Below are 18608 nucleotides of genomic sequence, written 5' to 3'. Positions count from 1 at the left end.
AGGCACTGACTATGTAAAGAACAACACGTCTCCGTGTATTTGTTTTTACACTTAAAAAGACAAAAATGATTATAATTAAATCTTAACAGCAGTGAACTGCTTTCAGGCAAGATTTCTCTCCCTGCCCGAGATTGGAGCCCCACCCATGGTAGGGTCCCAAGTTCCCCCAGCCGCATGCAATTGGCTCGAATTTATCCCTATATTAATAAATTAAGCAGTTTTTTTTTAAAGTCTCCCTCCCTTGTTACGAACATCCGGCCAGAATTTTAAGAAAAAAGTTGAAAAAATGGGCATAACGAGGAGGTATAAAACATAAGAACCAATAAAATACCCATTATTTAGAAATTAAGGAACCGATATTATTAGATTAAAGAACAAAAATGGTAGTTCAAAAAACCTTACCAGTAGTAAACAACACAATGGCTTTCAGGCATGAGTATTCTGCTGAGTCGACATGGAGCGCTTTCAACTTCTCAACCTAATTGGGCGAAAGAACAAATAAATTGGTATTCCATCTGGTGAAACTATCTTTAAAGATTAACAATAACGTAATGCCTTTGTTACCGACATGCTATCTTTTAACTGGCACTGTCTCTGTGGTGTGCTACAGGCAACCGAACCTTACCTTAGACCTCAGTTCCTCCTGTGCCTCCAGAGAGAAAAAGGCTTGAGTGAGTAGCCTTCAATCTTCTCTCAGGTGAGCCGCTGCATGGACATCCTCCCACTCAGGGATGAGACTCGTCTGAAGGGCTCTTCTGTCTGAGCCTCTCAATTTGTTGACAACTAATGCGAATGCAGGGACGGATGCATAGGGGGCCGGGGCACCCCTAAGATTTTTTCTGGCACCCTCTTTCCTTTTTTTGCTGTTGTTTATCCTTTTTCGATACCTTTGTCACGTTGGCTCCCCCCCCCCCCAATATTTTGCTCATTGGCGCCCTTGTCACATTGGGGCTCCCCCAAGATTTTACTCTAGATCCACCCCTGTGCAAACGCATCCTGGCGGTAAGGTTTTGTTTGCATTTCATCGTAAAACGCTAAGTTTTCAGCAGTTTGTTTTTGGGTGGGGGGGGGATAAGTATTTCATTGAAGACATCTCCTTTACAGTCAATTTTAGCAACTATCTCTACTTCAAACCAAAACCAGGCTTTTATCTGCCAATAGCTGGTGCAATTGTTGCAATTCAAAAAATGTAGAAGAGGGGGGGGAGATTTTATTTTTCAATTTTTTAAACCTTTTAATGAATCAGGTTTAGAAAAAACATATTTTTCAAATCGAGGGAGCATTTATGTTGTATTTTCAATTGTTTAATTAAAACACAAAGAAAAATATGTTGATAATATAGGGGGCAATTCCCCCTCCCTAAGTATAGGTATTAACAAATTATAAAATGATTCTACTAAGCTTGGAATTAGACACATGCATAAGAAGGAGGATGGAGACCTCCTCTTCAAGTTTTGTCAAGTTCCCTCAAGGAATGTACAATCTCAAGAAAAACCTCAAGACTCGTACAATTTTTCCATAGTTTCTTTGCCCGTGTTGCTTATTCAACTAGCCCCCCTCCCATTTCTTCCAGAAAGATATTCCACCGTTCGTACCCAAGTGGAATATTTAAAACATAAATAATTTACCCCGGGTGATAGAAAATGTAAATAAATTTCAGAGGTGTACCCGACCCGGGTGTCTCTCACCATGCCTCTATTACCCCCTGCTTTCGGTATATTCCTTGATATACTTCCGAGCCTATGTTATTTGGAAAAAAAAAAAAAAAAATAGAAGTTGAGAACTCGATGTTAAGAACTCGTAAAGATTAGACTTAATCAATTTGGCTTCTGAACTCGAATTCTAATTGACTATGTATTTGTAAAGGACATCTTGATCTCTAGATCAATTCAAAACCCATTATCGTTACTATTGACAATGTCTAAAAGATTGTCAATTAGATATTGACAAATGAAATTAAGATGTTTTCACATGTGGTTGTTCTTATTCTATCGTGATGTTTACATCTCTTATCATGCTAAGTGTCTTAGTAGGATTTTGACAGCATTTTCTTTTTTTATTCTAATTTTAAGAACAAGATAAGGAACATATGTTCTAATGGGAATTGCAGAAAATTTTTCACTTGGCAATATGGGATATACCTTATTAGACAGAAAAAGAATGTCTATATCTTCAATTACAGAATGCAAAAAGAAAGAGAACACAACTAGAGGCCTTTTCTATATAAAAATAAAGAATACAGTCGATTAATCATGCTATAAAGAATCTGATAAATCAAATATTAAATTAAAAAAATATGACCTTCACTACGAGATACAGTATATGCTTTGTGCTTGTGAGTATGTTTCTAGGGAAGAAAAGGGGTTTTGGGCCACAACCCCTCAAAACCTAGAAGTTTTTAATACTAGTTTATTTTCTTGTTTGGAGCTCTGCCAAAATAATTACTTCGTACCTGCTTGATATTTTACACAAAAATTTACTTCAGTCCGAGTCGAAACTTCACGTCACTCACGAAATCAAAATCGTGAGTTTTAAGTTATGCCCTGGGGCATATAAGAACGATGTTGGCACGATGTATTATTTATTATTTTTTCCTTTAGACCAGGGCACATCGTATCGAAGAAGTTGTCGTAGAAATTCGAAAAGGGCTCATTCAACTGGAAATTCAATTCAAATGGAAATGCAAATGAACGTGCATTGTCAGTACTGATATTTACTAATCAGAATGTTAATATTATTTGATTTATTAAAGTTATAAAAGTAAAAAAAAAATTTTTTTTTCAGTAAAGAGCAAATTATGTTCTAGACTTAGGAAGGCATAGGGGTTTTGAGCCCAACTTATGTTAATTTCTGCTCATTTTGAGTTTGACTCGGTTATTTATTGTAATTTTTGTTCATTTTGGGTTTCATTTATTTATTGATGCTGATTTGTGGTAGTTTCACGCTTGGTAGATTATTTGATTTTTGCTCATTTTTATTTAATGGAATTCTTTACATTTCTTTGAAAAACTTATTTTGTGGAAAAAGTTTTTTTTTAATTAAAAAATAAATCAAGTTACATAAAAGAAAATAAAATTTAACATATTGCTAGAAATATGTTTCCCTGATTTTTTTTCTGTTATACCTAGAAGTTACACAAAAATTTAGTCGAAACTTCATGTCACTCACGAAATCGATTCTTTGACTGAAGGTTCCCGACACAACATTTCCCTTATGGATGCTCAAAATCGTACTTATTGAAAATTTAAACCCTTAATAGGAGGGATTAGAGGAATCATCCAAGTTGGGGATGGGGCATATTTTTAGGCCATGATTTAGAAATTTCTAACCAGGCTCTTCTAACCAATTCCTGGTAGCGAGATTTCCCCTGTAAATGCAAGTCAAATCATAGTAATGCTTAACGTGATAAACATAGAAAAAGTCCGTAAAATTGTTCAAATTCCGGAATAGCTGACTTGGACAATACTTAGACTTCATAAACTCAAATCTTTGATGAAAGATTCTGAGAGACAACACTCCATTCAAAAGCAATATACCAATTTTTTTTGGCAGGCTACAGACATGTAAAATTTTGTCTCTTAAAAAAAAAATCTAGTTTGAAAAGTTTAGAAATGAATAGGGCATTTCTTCAAGGGGTTAGTTGGCTGCTGCAAGATCTGACGTTTTGGACCTTACATGACATCTGAAATCCAGATGATTTGCCAAAATTTAGTGGGATTTAGGGTATTTCCTTACCAATATTCACTAATGTTGACAATTGGCATATAGTATTCAAAGATCTCTAACAGGTCGAAAACTTAAATAAATATATCGCAATAAGATTAATAAACCAGTCACTTGATGAAATATCTAGTTTTATTTTTATTTTTTATTTTTTTTGGATAAACCTATGGATAAAACAATTCAAAGTCTGGTCGTCATCAACAGTATGTATAACTTTTAATAGAAATTAAGGAATTTTCCCTGTCTAACGTCAATAATAAAATATAGTTGTAAATTAATGTAGATTAAAGATTGTAGATTAGATTAGTACCGTATAAAACCTATGCTAGGTTGCATGTCCATTCCAGAAATCTTATTTTGTAATTTTAATTGTCATTTCTAACAGTGTCGTTGTCATTTCTAACAGCTTTCCAAGATTTTTTCATCCCTTGGGTTTTCATAAAAAAAAAGATATATTTATTTGATCAAAGTACTGGTTCAGTCGCTTTAATAGTTTAGGTTTAGTCAATTAAATTGTTTAGGCAATAATATAGTATTTTTATATTTGATCCAAATCTCTAAAGACTGTAAAACTAAACACTTGATCCTTTATGGAGTTGGACTTGAAAACAATTTTGCTTAAAAATACAGTATAATTTCAGTGATCTCCCGACGGTTCTAAAATCTAAAAAAGATCACCTCCTCCAGTATTTGGCCATTGGCGATTACTGATAATCTGTTGATAGTTAACTATGCTGCTATATAGTAGTAACACCAAGAAACTTTTATTTTTTCTTTCTTTTTTTTTAGTTTTACAACTGATGACAGTCACTGCATATGTGACCGGAATATTTAGTATTTTTGTGAAATCTTATCAATGTTTGTGAAACACTGTCTGTTAAAAGGATTTTATCCTTATTTGAACTTTTATTTATCGTAATAAACAGTTTATCGTTTAAAATAGAAAACAGGACAGAAGTATCCCTTTTCTCTTTGGGAATGCTGTTAAACAGCTAAAACTTATATAAGTTACATAATAAATAAGTAAAGTTACATAAAAGAAAAGAAAATTTTAATATATTGCTAGAAATATGTTTCTCTGATTTTTTCTTTTATAAAAAAATGTTTCCCGTTTCTAAAAAAAAAGACAAGACTAGAGAAATGGAGGTACTGTGCTAAAATCCAGGACACGTGCGAGAAGTGATAATGCTAACATCAGATAAAAACCTGTTAGTGTGTAATGATAAGTGATTGAATGAACATGGATGCTAAAATTACAATTTGGGATTTGCTAGGGACAGAAAAAGATGCAGTTAAAGTTCCCAGGATAAGGGGTTGTTGTCCAAAATAAAAGAGTACGTGTCAATGGACACACCATTGACTTTATACTTTTTTTTTCTTTTTTTTAAAATCCCACCTCCTCTCCTCTCGGTGACATAATAATCTTTTTTACTTAATTTCAAACTTTAATGTCACCTACACTAATTTAAAAACAACTTTTATTTTTAAATTTGGGTAAGATAAGATAAGATTTATTCTTCATTAAATACACATACAATATTACATGTTATTAATCCCTCAAAGGCTCATTGGCCTGTACAAAGAGGGAAGAAATATGAAAAAAGAGGGAAGACATATGAATTATGTTCGGGTAGCCGAACATAATTGACGAAGAAAGGTATACTACAAAAAAAATTCAAAACCCCAAAAAGGAATACCATTCCCGGTTTAGCAGGGTGCCCTTCTGCCATAGAGCACCCCTTTCACCGTGGGAATACATTAATAATACACAAATATTTCTCATAAAACCTTGTTCTCAATCAACTATACATGACTTTATACTTGTACGAGAAGGATCTTTCTCGCGTTATTCAGCGTGTTCCGTATTTAATATAACTACATGCTATGCTTTACCCCCACCCTCCCTAATGTGCAAATATATAGCCCAATTTTGTTCATAAACTATTATATTTTCATCCTATTTTGTTTTATTTCATTAGCATTAATCAAACTTCACTTCTCGCATGTGTCCTGGATTTCAGAATAGTTCCGAAATGGATAATCTTTTTGTTGGTGGAAATTATGCTTACCTGTTCTTGAAATATCCTAATATGGTCCATAAATGCAACAACCCTGTCTGCAGCCATAGGAGAAGCATGTAAGCCAGCAGCTGCCAAAAGTGGTGCAACATGGAGGGGCATGGAACACTGAGATGCATTCAAAACAAATAATTCACTCCAAACTAACCGTAACAGCGCCACCTGATCCGTGAGCTGCAAGCGAGTTCAAGCAAATATTAACACATTAAAATTCAACGAAATTATTTTTATTAAATAATTGAGTTGATTATATAGTATCAATTAGCTAAACTACTCATGCTTTCGTAAATTTTTATCTAAAGGGTCTAGATACCAATTTTCCAAAAATGCTTAATATGATAAAAATATCTCATTTGGACATGAAACAAAATTAAAAACCCATTCGGGGTCCAAATTTTAGTGGCGAAAAAAATTTACATAAATAGCAAAGATGAAGAAACTAAAGTAAACTATAAAATGGGGTAAAACAAGAGTCTCAAATTAACATCAGTGACAAAGCTCCAAAATATTTCAACAATCATTTGAATAAATAAAAAAACTGAGCACAACAGGACAGTTCTTTAAGTTTTTAAGATCTTAAAGTTCTTAAAGTCTTAAAGATGAAGATGCAAAAATAAACTAAAAATGAGGTAAAGCAAAAGCGTCAAATTATATCAGTGATAAAGCTCTAACTTATTTCCACAGTCTTTTGAGCAAATAAGATAACTGAGCACAACAGGGCGCTTCTTTAAGTTCTTAAAGTCTCAAAATTCTCTAAAAATACTTCTTATTCAAAGTCAACGGGTCTTGTGTTTCAGAAGCCTTCTATAAAGAATTGTGACAAAAAGTAAAGCTTTAGTCAAACCCCAAGCAGAACAAAAATTCAGTTTCGGACAAGTAAGGCAAGACACAGGATTTTTTCCAAGTTTCTATTAGTTTTCAGTAACAAAGTGCGAATCTATTTTTGTTTAAAACTTCTTTTAGATGTTTTCATTTTTATAACTTTAAGAAATCAAAAATTAATTAAGATTTTAAGGAATAAATATCAGCATATGTATATTAAACTGACAATGTACATTTTTTCAGTAAATTCATTTGAATTTTTTTTAGTAAAGCACAAATTATATTCTGGCTTTTAGAAAGCATATGGATTTAGAACCCTACTCATATTAATTTCTGCTCGTTTTGAGTTTGACTCTTATTTATTTTAATTTCTGTTTGTTTTGGTTTTCGTTTATTTATTGTATTTATTGTATTTATTTATTGTATTTATTGTATTGATTCCTGTATGTTCAATAACTACTGGATCCAAAAATTATGTCTGAAAAAATACCATAAAGTTCTGAAATGCCCATGATCAAGGCCGTATTCAGGGGAGGGTTTAGGGGGTTGGACCCCCTCCCCCCCAAAAAAAATTTTTGTCTGACTCATATAAACATAAAAAATCCATAAAAAATATTTCTAATGATTTTCAAAGCTTTTTTTTGGTACAGAAAAAATAAGAGATTATGTGTAAACCATTTTGGATGAGGTGGGCGGAAAAGCCGCCATGCCTACACTACAATTAAATAAAAAAAAACAAGTTTTTTTAAATGAAAGTAAGGAACGGCGTTAAAACTTAAAACGAACAGAAATTATTCCGTATATGAAAGGGGCTGTCCCCTCCTCAACGCCTCGCTATTTACGGTAAAGTTTTTATTGTTTGAAAAGTAGAGTTGTGAAAAAGTCAAACTTTAGCGCAAAGCGCGAGGCGTTGAGGAGAGGACAGTCCCTTTCATATAAGGAATAATTTCTGTTCGTTTTAAGTTTTAACGTCGTTCCTTACTTTCAGTTAAAAAAACTTGTTTTTCTGTTTAATTTTTGAAAGTTTTTGATTTAATGCAGATTTTGATCTTGTCTAACCGTACATGAATAATTAAAACAAAATTTGCATATTAATTTTACTTTTATTTGGTTAAATAGCTTTCTCGAAACTTGTTTGATTTTATTTACAAACGTTTTTATTAGTAATAAATATACGTAAATTACGAATTAACTTACGTAACGAACTTCTATATTCGTTTATTTTTAATAAGTACATTAGGGAGTTCACCCCCTAGTCAATACCTTGCTCTTTAAGCTAAAGTTTGAATTTTGTTCCAATTCTTCAAAAATGACCGCTTTATCACAAGGGCCGTTAATTAGAATAAATAGCTCTTATGAAAGTACTAAAAAATCTTTGGCTTAAAGAGAGAGGTATTGACTAGGGGGGGAACCCAATCATATATGTAATATTTTCTGTTCGTTTTAAGTTTTGATGTTACTGCTGTTGCAGTTGAAAAACTTGTTTTTTTTATATTTAATTTCTGATCTTTTTTTAAATAATGCTGGGAAATCCGGCGTCCCCTTCATAGCAACGTCCCTTCCCCCATGAAAACTTCCTTCATGGAAAGATCCTCCCATATAACCTCCGACCCCCCCACATCCCACCCCACCACTACCAGAAAAAATCCCCCCTGAAAACGTCTGTATACTTCCCAATAACCAATACTATATGTTAACATTGGGTTAAGTTCATAACTTTCAGCCCTCCCCCCGGAAACTCCGGGAGATTAAGTCATCCTAAAAGACATAATTATCATATTTTCGAACATTTTGAACAAAATGGCTATCTCAAAATTTTGATCGGGTGACTTTGGGAAAAAATGAGCGTTGGAGGGGGCCTAGCTGCCCTCCATTTTTTTGTCACTTAAAAAAGACACTAAAGCTTTTAATTTCCATTCCAATGAGCCGTCCCACGATATTCTACGACCACTGGGTCGATACGATCACCCCTGGGAAAAAATAATAAATAAAATAAACACGCATCCGTGATGTTTCTTCTCGCAAAAAATGCAAAATTCCACATTTTTGTAGATAGGAGCTTGAAACCTCAACAGTAGGGTTCTCTGATACGCTGAATATGATGGTGTGATTTTCATTAAGGTTCTATAATTATTAGGGGGTCTTCCCCCCTTTTTTTCGAAAATCAGCCAAATTTTCTCCGGCGCGTAACTTTTGATGGGTAGGACTAAACTTGATGAAAGTTATATATTTGAAATCAGCATTGAAATCTGATTCTTTTGATCTATCTATTGGTATCAAAAGATACAAATAGTATCTTTAGATACGATTTAGAGTTTTTTAGAGTTTCGGTTACCATTGAGCCGGGTCGCTCCTTACTTACAGTTCGTTACCACGAACTGTTTGATACAACATGAGAATAAAAACTAATCAGGTTGACACAGAAGTAATTTCAAGCGAAAATTGAGGAACAGGTAAACTAAACGGGAAAGTATCTCGTGGAAGGGGGTCTAGTTAAAACAGTAAAGAACAGGAGATTTGTGCAACAAATAGAAGAAAACGAAGACCTTTTATCTGCGTAATCAATAGAATCATCAAAATACCAGGAGGGACCCCCTTCTTTTTAAACACTCACAAAATATACGCAACACCAAAAACCAAATACTTTGAAATGATAGCATTTTTTGTAGCTTTGCCCCCAGCCGCTTGAGAAATTCTCAACTTGTGTTCCCCTCCCCCGATAGGAAACTGAAAGGATATCTCTATGCGAATGCACAATTAACCATTCAAAAATAGGGTAACTGAAACATTCTATTCTGAACAAAAAGCAGTTCAACACTTCACTAATTAATACTCTGATACTTCATGCCGCGGCGATTGTCTCAAAGGAAAATACATTCAGAGATAATATCTAATGTACTTGTGAATAAATTACACGGTTATAACTATTAAACCATGGATATATCTAGTAAAACATAGTTGGTGTGGCTATTTGGTTTGAAACCGGAATAATATGGGAATTTAACTTTGATGAATTTTCAATGACGATAGCTAGAATTGGGGCTTATATGAAAAATGTGAGAGGGGTAAATTAAGAGGCAAATGCGTCTTCAGGACGAGATATCCAAGTGTGTGTGATAAAAACAGAACGTATTTAGCTGTTCATAAATAGCAAGCCGGAATTGCTTATGAAATCTCAAAAACATATAAAAAATATAAATATACAAATATGGTACTTTATTAGTAGCCAATCAACACGCGAGAAGTGGAGTTTGGTTAATGCTAATGAAATAAAACAAAGTATGATAAAAATATAGTAGAAACAAATTTGGGCTATCGAACCGTTTGCTGCAGTTCGTCACTAAGAAACGTATAATAATACGATTTTCGGCTCAAAATTTTTTAAAGGTGATCGATAAATAAAATACCTTTACCAACTGGGTATGTTTGTTTTGCAACCAGGAGTCCTGGTTGAACTTCCTTGAAGTAATGATATTAGGGTTGTTTTAAAACATTTAAAAAAAAACCTTTTAGTTTTAATGATTGAATTTTAATGTAATTTTCTTTTATATTGTTTTTATTCTCTTCGTCTGTTTTGCTGAGGACGGCCCTTGGATATAGGGTCGAAATATTCATTTAAAGTTGCGTTCCACTGTCTTGTATAAAAATTTCCCTGTTGTTCTACTTATTTGTTTATGATGGAAAGGCAGTGTGGTCTTCGTCGCTATTAACATTGCATTCTGGGCTAAATTGACTATTTCAGAGTTTTTGGAAGAGGCTATGCATACCTGAAAATCAGAGAATAAAAAAATATTCCTTGCCCACTCAACAGCAGAAAATAGCAACCGGGCAGCTAGTTCACAAATATTAGATAAACAACCGAAGAATAACAATAATATATAGTAACAGAGAAAAACCTCTGGGCTGCTATATAGTTCAAGAATGCCATCAATGTCAACCCCTTTGAAAATTAAGAGAAGACAGAACATCAAACAGATCATACCTGTAATTCAGGAAAGAAAGGGATATTCCTCGCCCACTCAACAGCAGAGAATAACAACCGCGCCGCTAGTTCACAAATATTATCAATTCCCATAATATTATTTGGCTGCATACACTGTCCGTACCGCGTTGTTGCGTATGGTTCAGCACGAACAAGTAAAGAAATGTATGATGATAAGTATGAGTGTCCATTAAGGGGGTCACCATTGTGCAGTGAGAGCTGACCAGGAAGACAGTGCTGGGTTGGAGGAACTCTACCTCTTTGTACAGCTATAACGATATCGTTACTTTATTTTTAATTAAATAAAAAAACGGGTTAATTAAATGAAATAAAATTTATATAATTTATTTAATCAAATAAAAAGACGGGTTAATTAAATTAAATTTATATAAGTTATTTAATTATATAAAAAACCATTTAATTAAATTAAATAAGATTTATATAATTTATTTAATTAAATAGAAAAGTTAATTAAATTTTATAAAATATATTTAATTTAAAAAAAAAAACAAGTTAAACAATAATAAAAAACACGAACTGTTTGATAACAGACATAAGACAAGATAAGATTTATTCATGATTAGAATATACGCATGATTAGAAAATACATAAATAGCCAATGAATATACGGACCTAATCCCCCCAGGCAGTGGTGTCGTTTCTGGAGATTGGGCATAGCCCAATAATTTGGTGACACAATTATTATATTGCCCATGTCCCTTGACTCACCGGATGGAGACCTCTCGTGGCCCCCCCCCCCCAATAAAAATTAAGGAGTTATGCCCCTGTTCACAGGTGTCCTTGGCGTGTAAAGGACGGGGGAAGACACACGATTCAATTAAACAATAACTCAGAGGAAGAAAAAACTTAATAGAAGAAAGAATAAATGGATCAAATAAACTAAACAGACTCCAATTAATCCTATATAAAAAAAAAATAAAAGAAAAACAACAACCCAACGTCCAGGAAACCCAAAATATGTTTAACAGTTTTTTTTAAACAAGCTAAAACAGTGGCACCTTTGAGCTGATTCATGCATTTTATTTCATACAATGTGACTCGCCATTACAAAATTGAAATATGACTTTACAGAAGAAGTAAAACGAATTTGAATATGATTTGTATTACAATCATGATAATAAATTTAATCAGGGTTAAAAGACGGCTGAACAGTTAGGGGCTGAGAAAGGTCACCACGAAGGAGTAATTTGCATAACAGAATTTTGCACGGTTGTACAAAATAAACTATATTACCCCCCCCCCCCAAAAAAAAATATCCTTGTGCTTGAAGTTGATAGATACCTGTTGGAATGGACTTAAACATGCGTCACAACCATGCAGAAGTGAAAATGTACACATGGGTCAGTTCGTGCTGATACCACGCGTGTTGGCAAGGGAGCAGCCTTATGACCTAGGCCCTACCTCCCTATACTTCAAAATTTCTACAATTTTCCTAAAAGTTTCTAAATTGTTTATATAATTCACCCCTTTTTTCGAGTCTTTAACTTGGACGTCGATGGAAGACTTCCAGGAACTTATCATAGTTGTCCAGTCAGTACATTATCACCAATAGGAATACCTCTTACATTCAAGCACAAACACAGGGAAGACAGGCAGAGATGCATGGGGATGGGGATTTGGGATAATGCTATCTCCCCAAAATTTCATTAGAATTTTTTTCTACATATAGTTCGCTATTTTTGATCTTTTATCAAAGTTGCCCCCGCTTCCTCAATACCCTGCAAACACACCTGGGAAGATGTAGCCCTTCTAGGAGACATAAACAGAATAACAGAAAATATAGCCACATTTAGAAGAAATATTGTGTATTTATGTGACATATTTTCGCAACCCAATCATATTGTACTTTATTTCTGGAGAGAAATAAATGTTCATCTTTTAGGAATTAAGCTAAAGAATGCTGAGTGACAAATCTAGACAGACAAAGGAATTCAACTTCTGGAGGGATAAATACGTCTTTAAAAATGAGGTAAATTTCATGTTTCTCTATTGTAAGACTATGCCTTTAATAGAGTGTGCAAGACTGTCAGAGCGTTGACTTTTACCTTTTTCTGCCGTCCTATGAAAACTGTTAGTCAACATTATGGCAAACAATTTCGTTTCTATCGCCCAAACGAAAACTGTTGGTTAAAATTGTTAGTTAAAAATAACTGAATCGTTGCTGGAGATTTTGAAGTGTCGTGCTCAACAACTGATGATGGAGTAGGCTATGGCAGGATGACTAGTTTTGTATACTCTTAACATTGATAAGGAATTAATACCTATAGTAGCGTCAATTGGGGAGGGGGAGGAGGCAGGGGGTCTGTGCCACCTAGATTCATCTTCCCCGTAGTTTTTGAAAATACCTTTTTTAGGAAATATTTTCACTGAAAAATGCCTTTTTTGGTATTTTCACTAAAAATTGTAAAAAAGACAAACTCCCCATAAACATTTTGGGAAACAATACATTTGCCCCCCCCCCACTAAAATTTTGTACATTGACTAAATTACATGCCTGTTAATATTTCTGACAGTTAACAAATGCTTTTGTTGGATTTCTGCATACATCTTCAGAGATAAGCTAGCCTAGTAGGCCTTGTGATTTTTTTTTTTGCCAAACTTGTAGGCTTTTTGAATTTCTCTCTTAATTACTACGTTTTGAGAATTGTTAGCTAACATTTTGGTTTCCACAACCTACCAGGAAATTGTCAGTTAGCAACTGGGCTTCCTTATACAAATGACTGTCTTAATAACAATAACAAAAAAACTGAAACAAATTTACCAGTTTTTTCGCTTTGCTGTAAAATTTGTTTCGTGACAACCCACCGCCTTTTGAATTACCTCATCCGATTTGTTGCACTTTAAAATGCTTTCAAGAAATCACTAGTCACATTCTAGAATAAGGAGCCATGAGTCGAGGAGTAACAACTCCCTCGTATATGCCATAGTTTGTATTAATTATAAATTTTAATGTCGATGTTTAAGAACGTGTCCAAGATTTTTTTTCGGGGGAGGGGGTTTACAAGAAAACTTTTAAAAACGCATCAAAAATGTTTATATTCATTTTTTTACGTTTTTACGAGTCGGACATACATTTTTTTTTGGGGGGGGGGGGGATCAGACCCTTTAACCCCCCGGGAGACAGCCTTGCCACTCTTTACTTTCATTAAAAATAAAACACATTTTTTTTTAATCCTCAGGCAAGAGCTGTTCTTTCAACCATAACGAAGCAAATAAACCGAACAAAGCGGACGTAGACATGAGGGAGGTGTGGATACAGATAAAGACTTGAGGTAAAGACGCAATGTCTTGTTCAAATCCGAAAGACAATAAGAAAAGTTTGAACGGCAGCATTTTAAATAAATAGACTACCCTTAGCAATATACACTCACGTAAGGAGTAGGAACGAGTTCTTCGTTAAAACAGTAAAATATCATAGACTCCCATATTAAAGTGGGCCTAAAAAATAGCTTGGAATTATGATCCCCCTGCCTCTGGTCCCCTTGACATTCAAGACTGTGTCCGCATTTGTCCGTAATTTATTTTTAGTCATAATTCTAAGTTAATTTCATTCTGGATAAAAACTTCCCTCTTCCAAGTATTTAGTACGTACAACTTTTAGAAAGGCTTTTCGTCTACCCAAACTTAATTATCACTATATTTCTACTTTCCCTTTCTCTTCTACTATAGCGGCCAATTCTGTCAACATATAAATCACTTCTTGACTCTTGAGAATTACAAATTTGAAAGGCGAGTCCTTTTATTCTTTTAAAAATGCGAGGGCGTATTGACAGCGGGAAAGCGGCGAAGGGTGAAAAGATATTACCTTCCTTAGGGCATATGCTCGTTAAAATCGGTCTAGTTTGAATAGCCCCCCTGCAAGTTGAACACCACAAGAATGAAGTGAAATTAACATGATTTTGGATTAAAAAAGAGCTAGTCCAGAACAAGTCCTTGCAAAAAAAAGAAGAGAAAAAATTAAATAAGACATAACAAAAAAGAGTAAGAACTAAAAAGCAGCCCTTTTAATTTATTCGTGCTGAGTAATCTTTTTTTCCAAATTTAATGCTAAGTAATATAGCATAATTATTAAGCTTTGTAGTTAGTTTTTTTTTCAGAAATCTAAAACATATAGCCTACATTTAGAATAAAATTTTCTTTTAAAAACAACATGTTTTAGATCTTGAATAAAAATATCTTTAAAGGACGTTTTAGCTTTTCACTAAGCAATGTTAAATCTGCATAATGTACAGGGTTATTCAAGAAACTAGCATAGAATCAGATACATACGCAGGGGGCCTCCGGGCCCGCCCCCCCGGAAATCTCACGATTTTTTTTCATTTTTCCATAATTTTCTGATCTTTCTCACAGAATGATGGGTTTGAAGGATGAGCCCCCCCCGAAACAAATTTCTGCGTACGTGCCTGCATAGAATGAAATGAAATTAAGACGATTTGTCGAAAAAAGTCTTTGTGAAAAAGGATAAAACATCACACCACCGCCAAATATTACTGTTTTTGAATTAGTGCACAGTAAGTCTACTATTTTGAAAAATACATTTTACAACTTTTTTTCAAAATACCATAGAACTGAATTTTTTCTTTTTATTCCTTTATTGTGGGTCTAGGTAGAACACCTCTGCCTTCGCCTGTTAGAACTCAAGATATTCAAAACTGTCCCATTGAGAATAATATAACTTGATTTTGCTTTTTATATACAAAGGCTAGTAAAATAAGAAGTTATATCTATTTTTGACAATTCAAAAGGCGTTATGTTACAGACATATTCTTCGTAGGGGAGCAATTGATCCGACAAATGGCGTCTTGGCTTGTTAATAAAAAATTAGTAAAATAAAAAGTTAATAAAAATAGTAAAGCGGTTATAACAAGTAGATTGATGACCAAGGAAAGTTTTTTGAGCCTAAAAAAACGAAAAGCCACTCTTGATATTATTAACTTTAATGGTAGGCTACTGATTAAGAATCCGGTAAACACACGAGAAGTGAAGTTCCGTTAATGCTAATGAAAAAAAAAATTAGAATGAAAAAATAATAATTTATGAACAAAATTAGGCTATATATTTGCACATTATTAGGGGGGGGGGGGGGTAAAGCATAGCATATATTAATTATGCTATGCTTCAATCCCAAAAAACTTAAGTTTAAATCTTTATCACAGAGTGAGCAATACCTCACAAGGCAGCGAAAACCTGTTTTTCATATAGCATCTTTGAAATTTCGATGCGGTCTTTCTCGCGTGTTTACCGGATTCTCAATAAGTACCGCTTTAATTTCCCACTATTTTCTGGAAATGAGCAAGAGAGTTTACCCTGTGAAGCCGAAGAGGTACTTGAAAAAAGTTTCAACCGTGAGACTAGCACCTTATCTGAAGCAATCATGTCAAGAACTTACGGAGGAATGGGAGGGGGATTAGGCCGGTCCCGATTTTAGGTGTCCCAAGATTCTTACAAGTTTTTTCATAACTTGCAGTGTTGTACCTACAATTTGCCTATTTTCAGGTTTTTTAAGACTTGGCCTCTTGAAATGTTAACACTTTCTCCCCTCCCCTCCTAAATAGATTTTTACAATTATCACAGTCAGTTGACAAAGACCATGAAGAAAACTTGGTGGGGCTAAAGATTGAACATATTTCAAAAATGAGATATCTAGTTACCATGAGTGGAGGCAAGAAAGGAGAAACCTTGTTTTAAATAATATGGGAGCACAGTCAAGCCAAGGTGTCATAAAACTTCCGCAAGAAAAACTGAGGTTTGAAAAAAAAGGTTTTTTTAAGCCAGAAAAAAGAACAATTATCCAACCGTTAGAAAATTTTCATTCTTGTAGTTTTTTTTTTAGGAAAGAGGGGTGGAATGACGAGTCTGTCCCTTCTCTGCGCGGGGATACATACCCCATACAACATGGGGTTGTCTTCAAGGGGACAACATCAGAGACCTAGTTAAATAAGGAAAGCTATTGCAAAACTTAAGAATTACAACTAACTTTGAAAGAACTACAAATCCAGCTTCCGCTAAAAACTCGGAAAAAAACATTATAAACGAAAATAAATTGAATGTACCAAAAAGTTATAGTTGCACAACATTTGAAAGAGTGGGTGATTTATGCTCTTCCCCTCTTAGGCACCTTCTACTATTTGCTCCCACCATATTCTCAATCAGAAAAGAATTGTAGCGATGAGTACCTTATACGACAGAGGTTTAAGCCCATTCGATATTCTTCTTTGCTTCATTGCAGAACGCTTGTCTTAATTCTTGCGTAATTTCCAAGAAAAGAAAAATAGAACTGTCCACTTTTTATGCTTATTTCCATGGAATTCTTAAAAGAAACTAGTAGTTATTAGAATTTTAAAAAATAAAAAGCGCAAAAAATTAAAGAAGGGAAGTCAAAATTTAATCACATTGCTGGTAATTAAATCGCTAATCACAAAAGCCCTACGACCGACAGAACCCACCGGAGTGAGCCAAGGTTGAGTTCCAAAAACTGGGCACTTTGGGTATAAACCCACCTTCTCTTCTCATTCCCATCTTCAGGCATTTTTTCAGCCGGCAATATTGGCACTGGTTCCGATGATGCTGATCAACAGGGCAATTCCTATTGCCTCGACATGAATATGAAAGGTTCCGTCTCACGCTTCGCTTGAAAAAAGATTTGCAGCCTAGAAGAGAAACGTGAATTTTTACAAAACTCATAACTATACATATTTTAAGGAAAGAAAATTGAACTGTCATTAACTGTAATTTCTGTTATTATCAAACAGTTCGTGGTAACGAACTGTAAGTAAGAAGCGACCCGGCTCAATAATAACCGAAACTAAATTTTGATACCAATAGATACATCAAAAGAATAAGATTTTTATGCTGATTTCAAATATATTAGTTTCGTTAAGTTTAGTTTTACCCATCAAAAGTTACGCACCTGAGAAAATTTCCCTTATTTTCAAAAAAATACCCCCTAAAAGTCATAGAACCATAATGAAAAATTACACCATCAGACTCAGCGTATCAGAGAACCCTACTGTAGAGGCTTCAAGCTCCTATCGGCAAAAATGTGGAATTTTGTATTTTTTGCCAGAAGAATGATCACTGTTACGTGTTTATTTGTTTGTTTGTTTTGTTCTTTTCCCAGGGGTGATCGTATCAACCTAGTAGTCTTAGAATATCGCGGGAGGGCTCATTCGAATGGAAATTAAAAGTTCTAGTGCCCTTTTTAAGTGACCAAAAATGGAGGGCAACTAGGCCCCCTCCCGTGCTCACTTTTTCTCAAAATCACCCGATCAAAATTTGAGATAGCCATTTTGTTCAGCATGGTCGAAAAATATAATAACTATGTCTTTGAGGATGACTTAATCCCCCCCCCCAGTGCCCACCCCCAGCTTACATATGATATTGGTTATTGGGAAGTATACAGACGTTCTCACTGAGGATTTTTTTCTGGTGGTGGGGAGGGGGGGGGGTGGATCGGGGGTTACGTGAGAGGATCTTTCCATGGAAGAAGTTTTCATGGGGAAAGGGACATTGCTACGAAGAAGGCGCCGGCTTTCCCAGTATTATCTAAAAAGACGATCAGAAATTAAATAAAGAAACAAGTTTTCAACTGAAAACTTTTCAACATCAAAACTTAAAACGAACAGAAACTATTACTTATATGATTGGGTTCGCCCCCTAGTCAATACCTCGCTCTTTACGCTAAAGTTTTTTTTTTAGTAATTTCATAAGAGCTATTTATTCTAATTAACGGCCTTTGTGATTAAGAGTCATTCTTAAAGAATTGGAAAACAAATTGAGCTTTAGCGCAAAGATCGAGGTACTGACTAGAAGGGGGAACCCCCATAATATATGTAATAAAAATATACGAATATAGAAGTTCGTTACGTAAGTTAATTCGTAAGTTACGTATATTTATTACTAATAAAAACGTTCGTAAATAAAATTAAACAACTTTCGAGAAAGCCATCTAGCCATAAAAGTAAAATTAATATGCAAATTTC

General features: G+C 34.3%; 1 protein-coding gene across 2 annotated transcripts in view; it reads right to left on the bottom strand.

Moving 5' to 3' along the window:
* LOC148941988 (steroid receptor seven-up, isoforms B/C-like) overlaps positions 1-18608 on the bottom strand; it is a 67264-nt gene that overhangs the window by 34059 nt on the left and 14597 nt on the right. Inside the window, exons 2-5 of one of the 2 annotated variants that reach the window (XM_089103651.1) lie at positions 17073-17276; positions 10606-10874; positions 5793-5975; positions 403-478 (exon numbers count right to left, since the gene is read on the bottom strand). In XM_089103651.1, the coding sequence (XP_088959777.1) occupies positions 403-478; positions 5793-5975; positions 10606-10874; positions 17073-17276 (732 nt within the window). The remainder of the gene's footprint in view (positions 1-402; positions 479-5792; positions 5976-10605; positions 10875-17072; positions 17277-18608) is intronic. The other variant, XM_089103652.1, reaches the window with a different exon arrangement.

Source organism: Artemia sp. Qi Xiang Cuo, chromosome 17 (assembly GCF_049724085.1).
Source record: "Artemia sp. Qi Xiang Cuo chromosome 17, ASM4972408v1, whole genome shotgun sequence".
Classification (NCBI taxonomy): Eukaryota; Metazoa; Arthropoda; class Branchiopoda; order Anostraca; family Artemiidae; genus Artemia; species Artemia sp. Qi Xiang Cuo.
The sequence above is the reverse complement of the archived record's forward strand: the minus strand, read 5'-3'. Positions and strand labels throughout refer to the sequence as shown.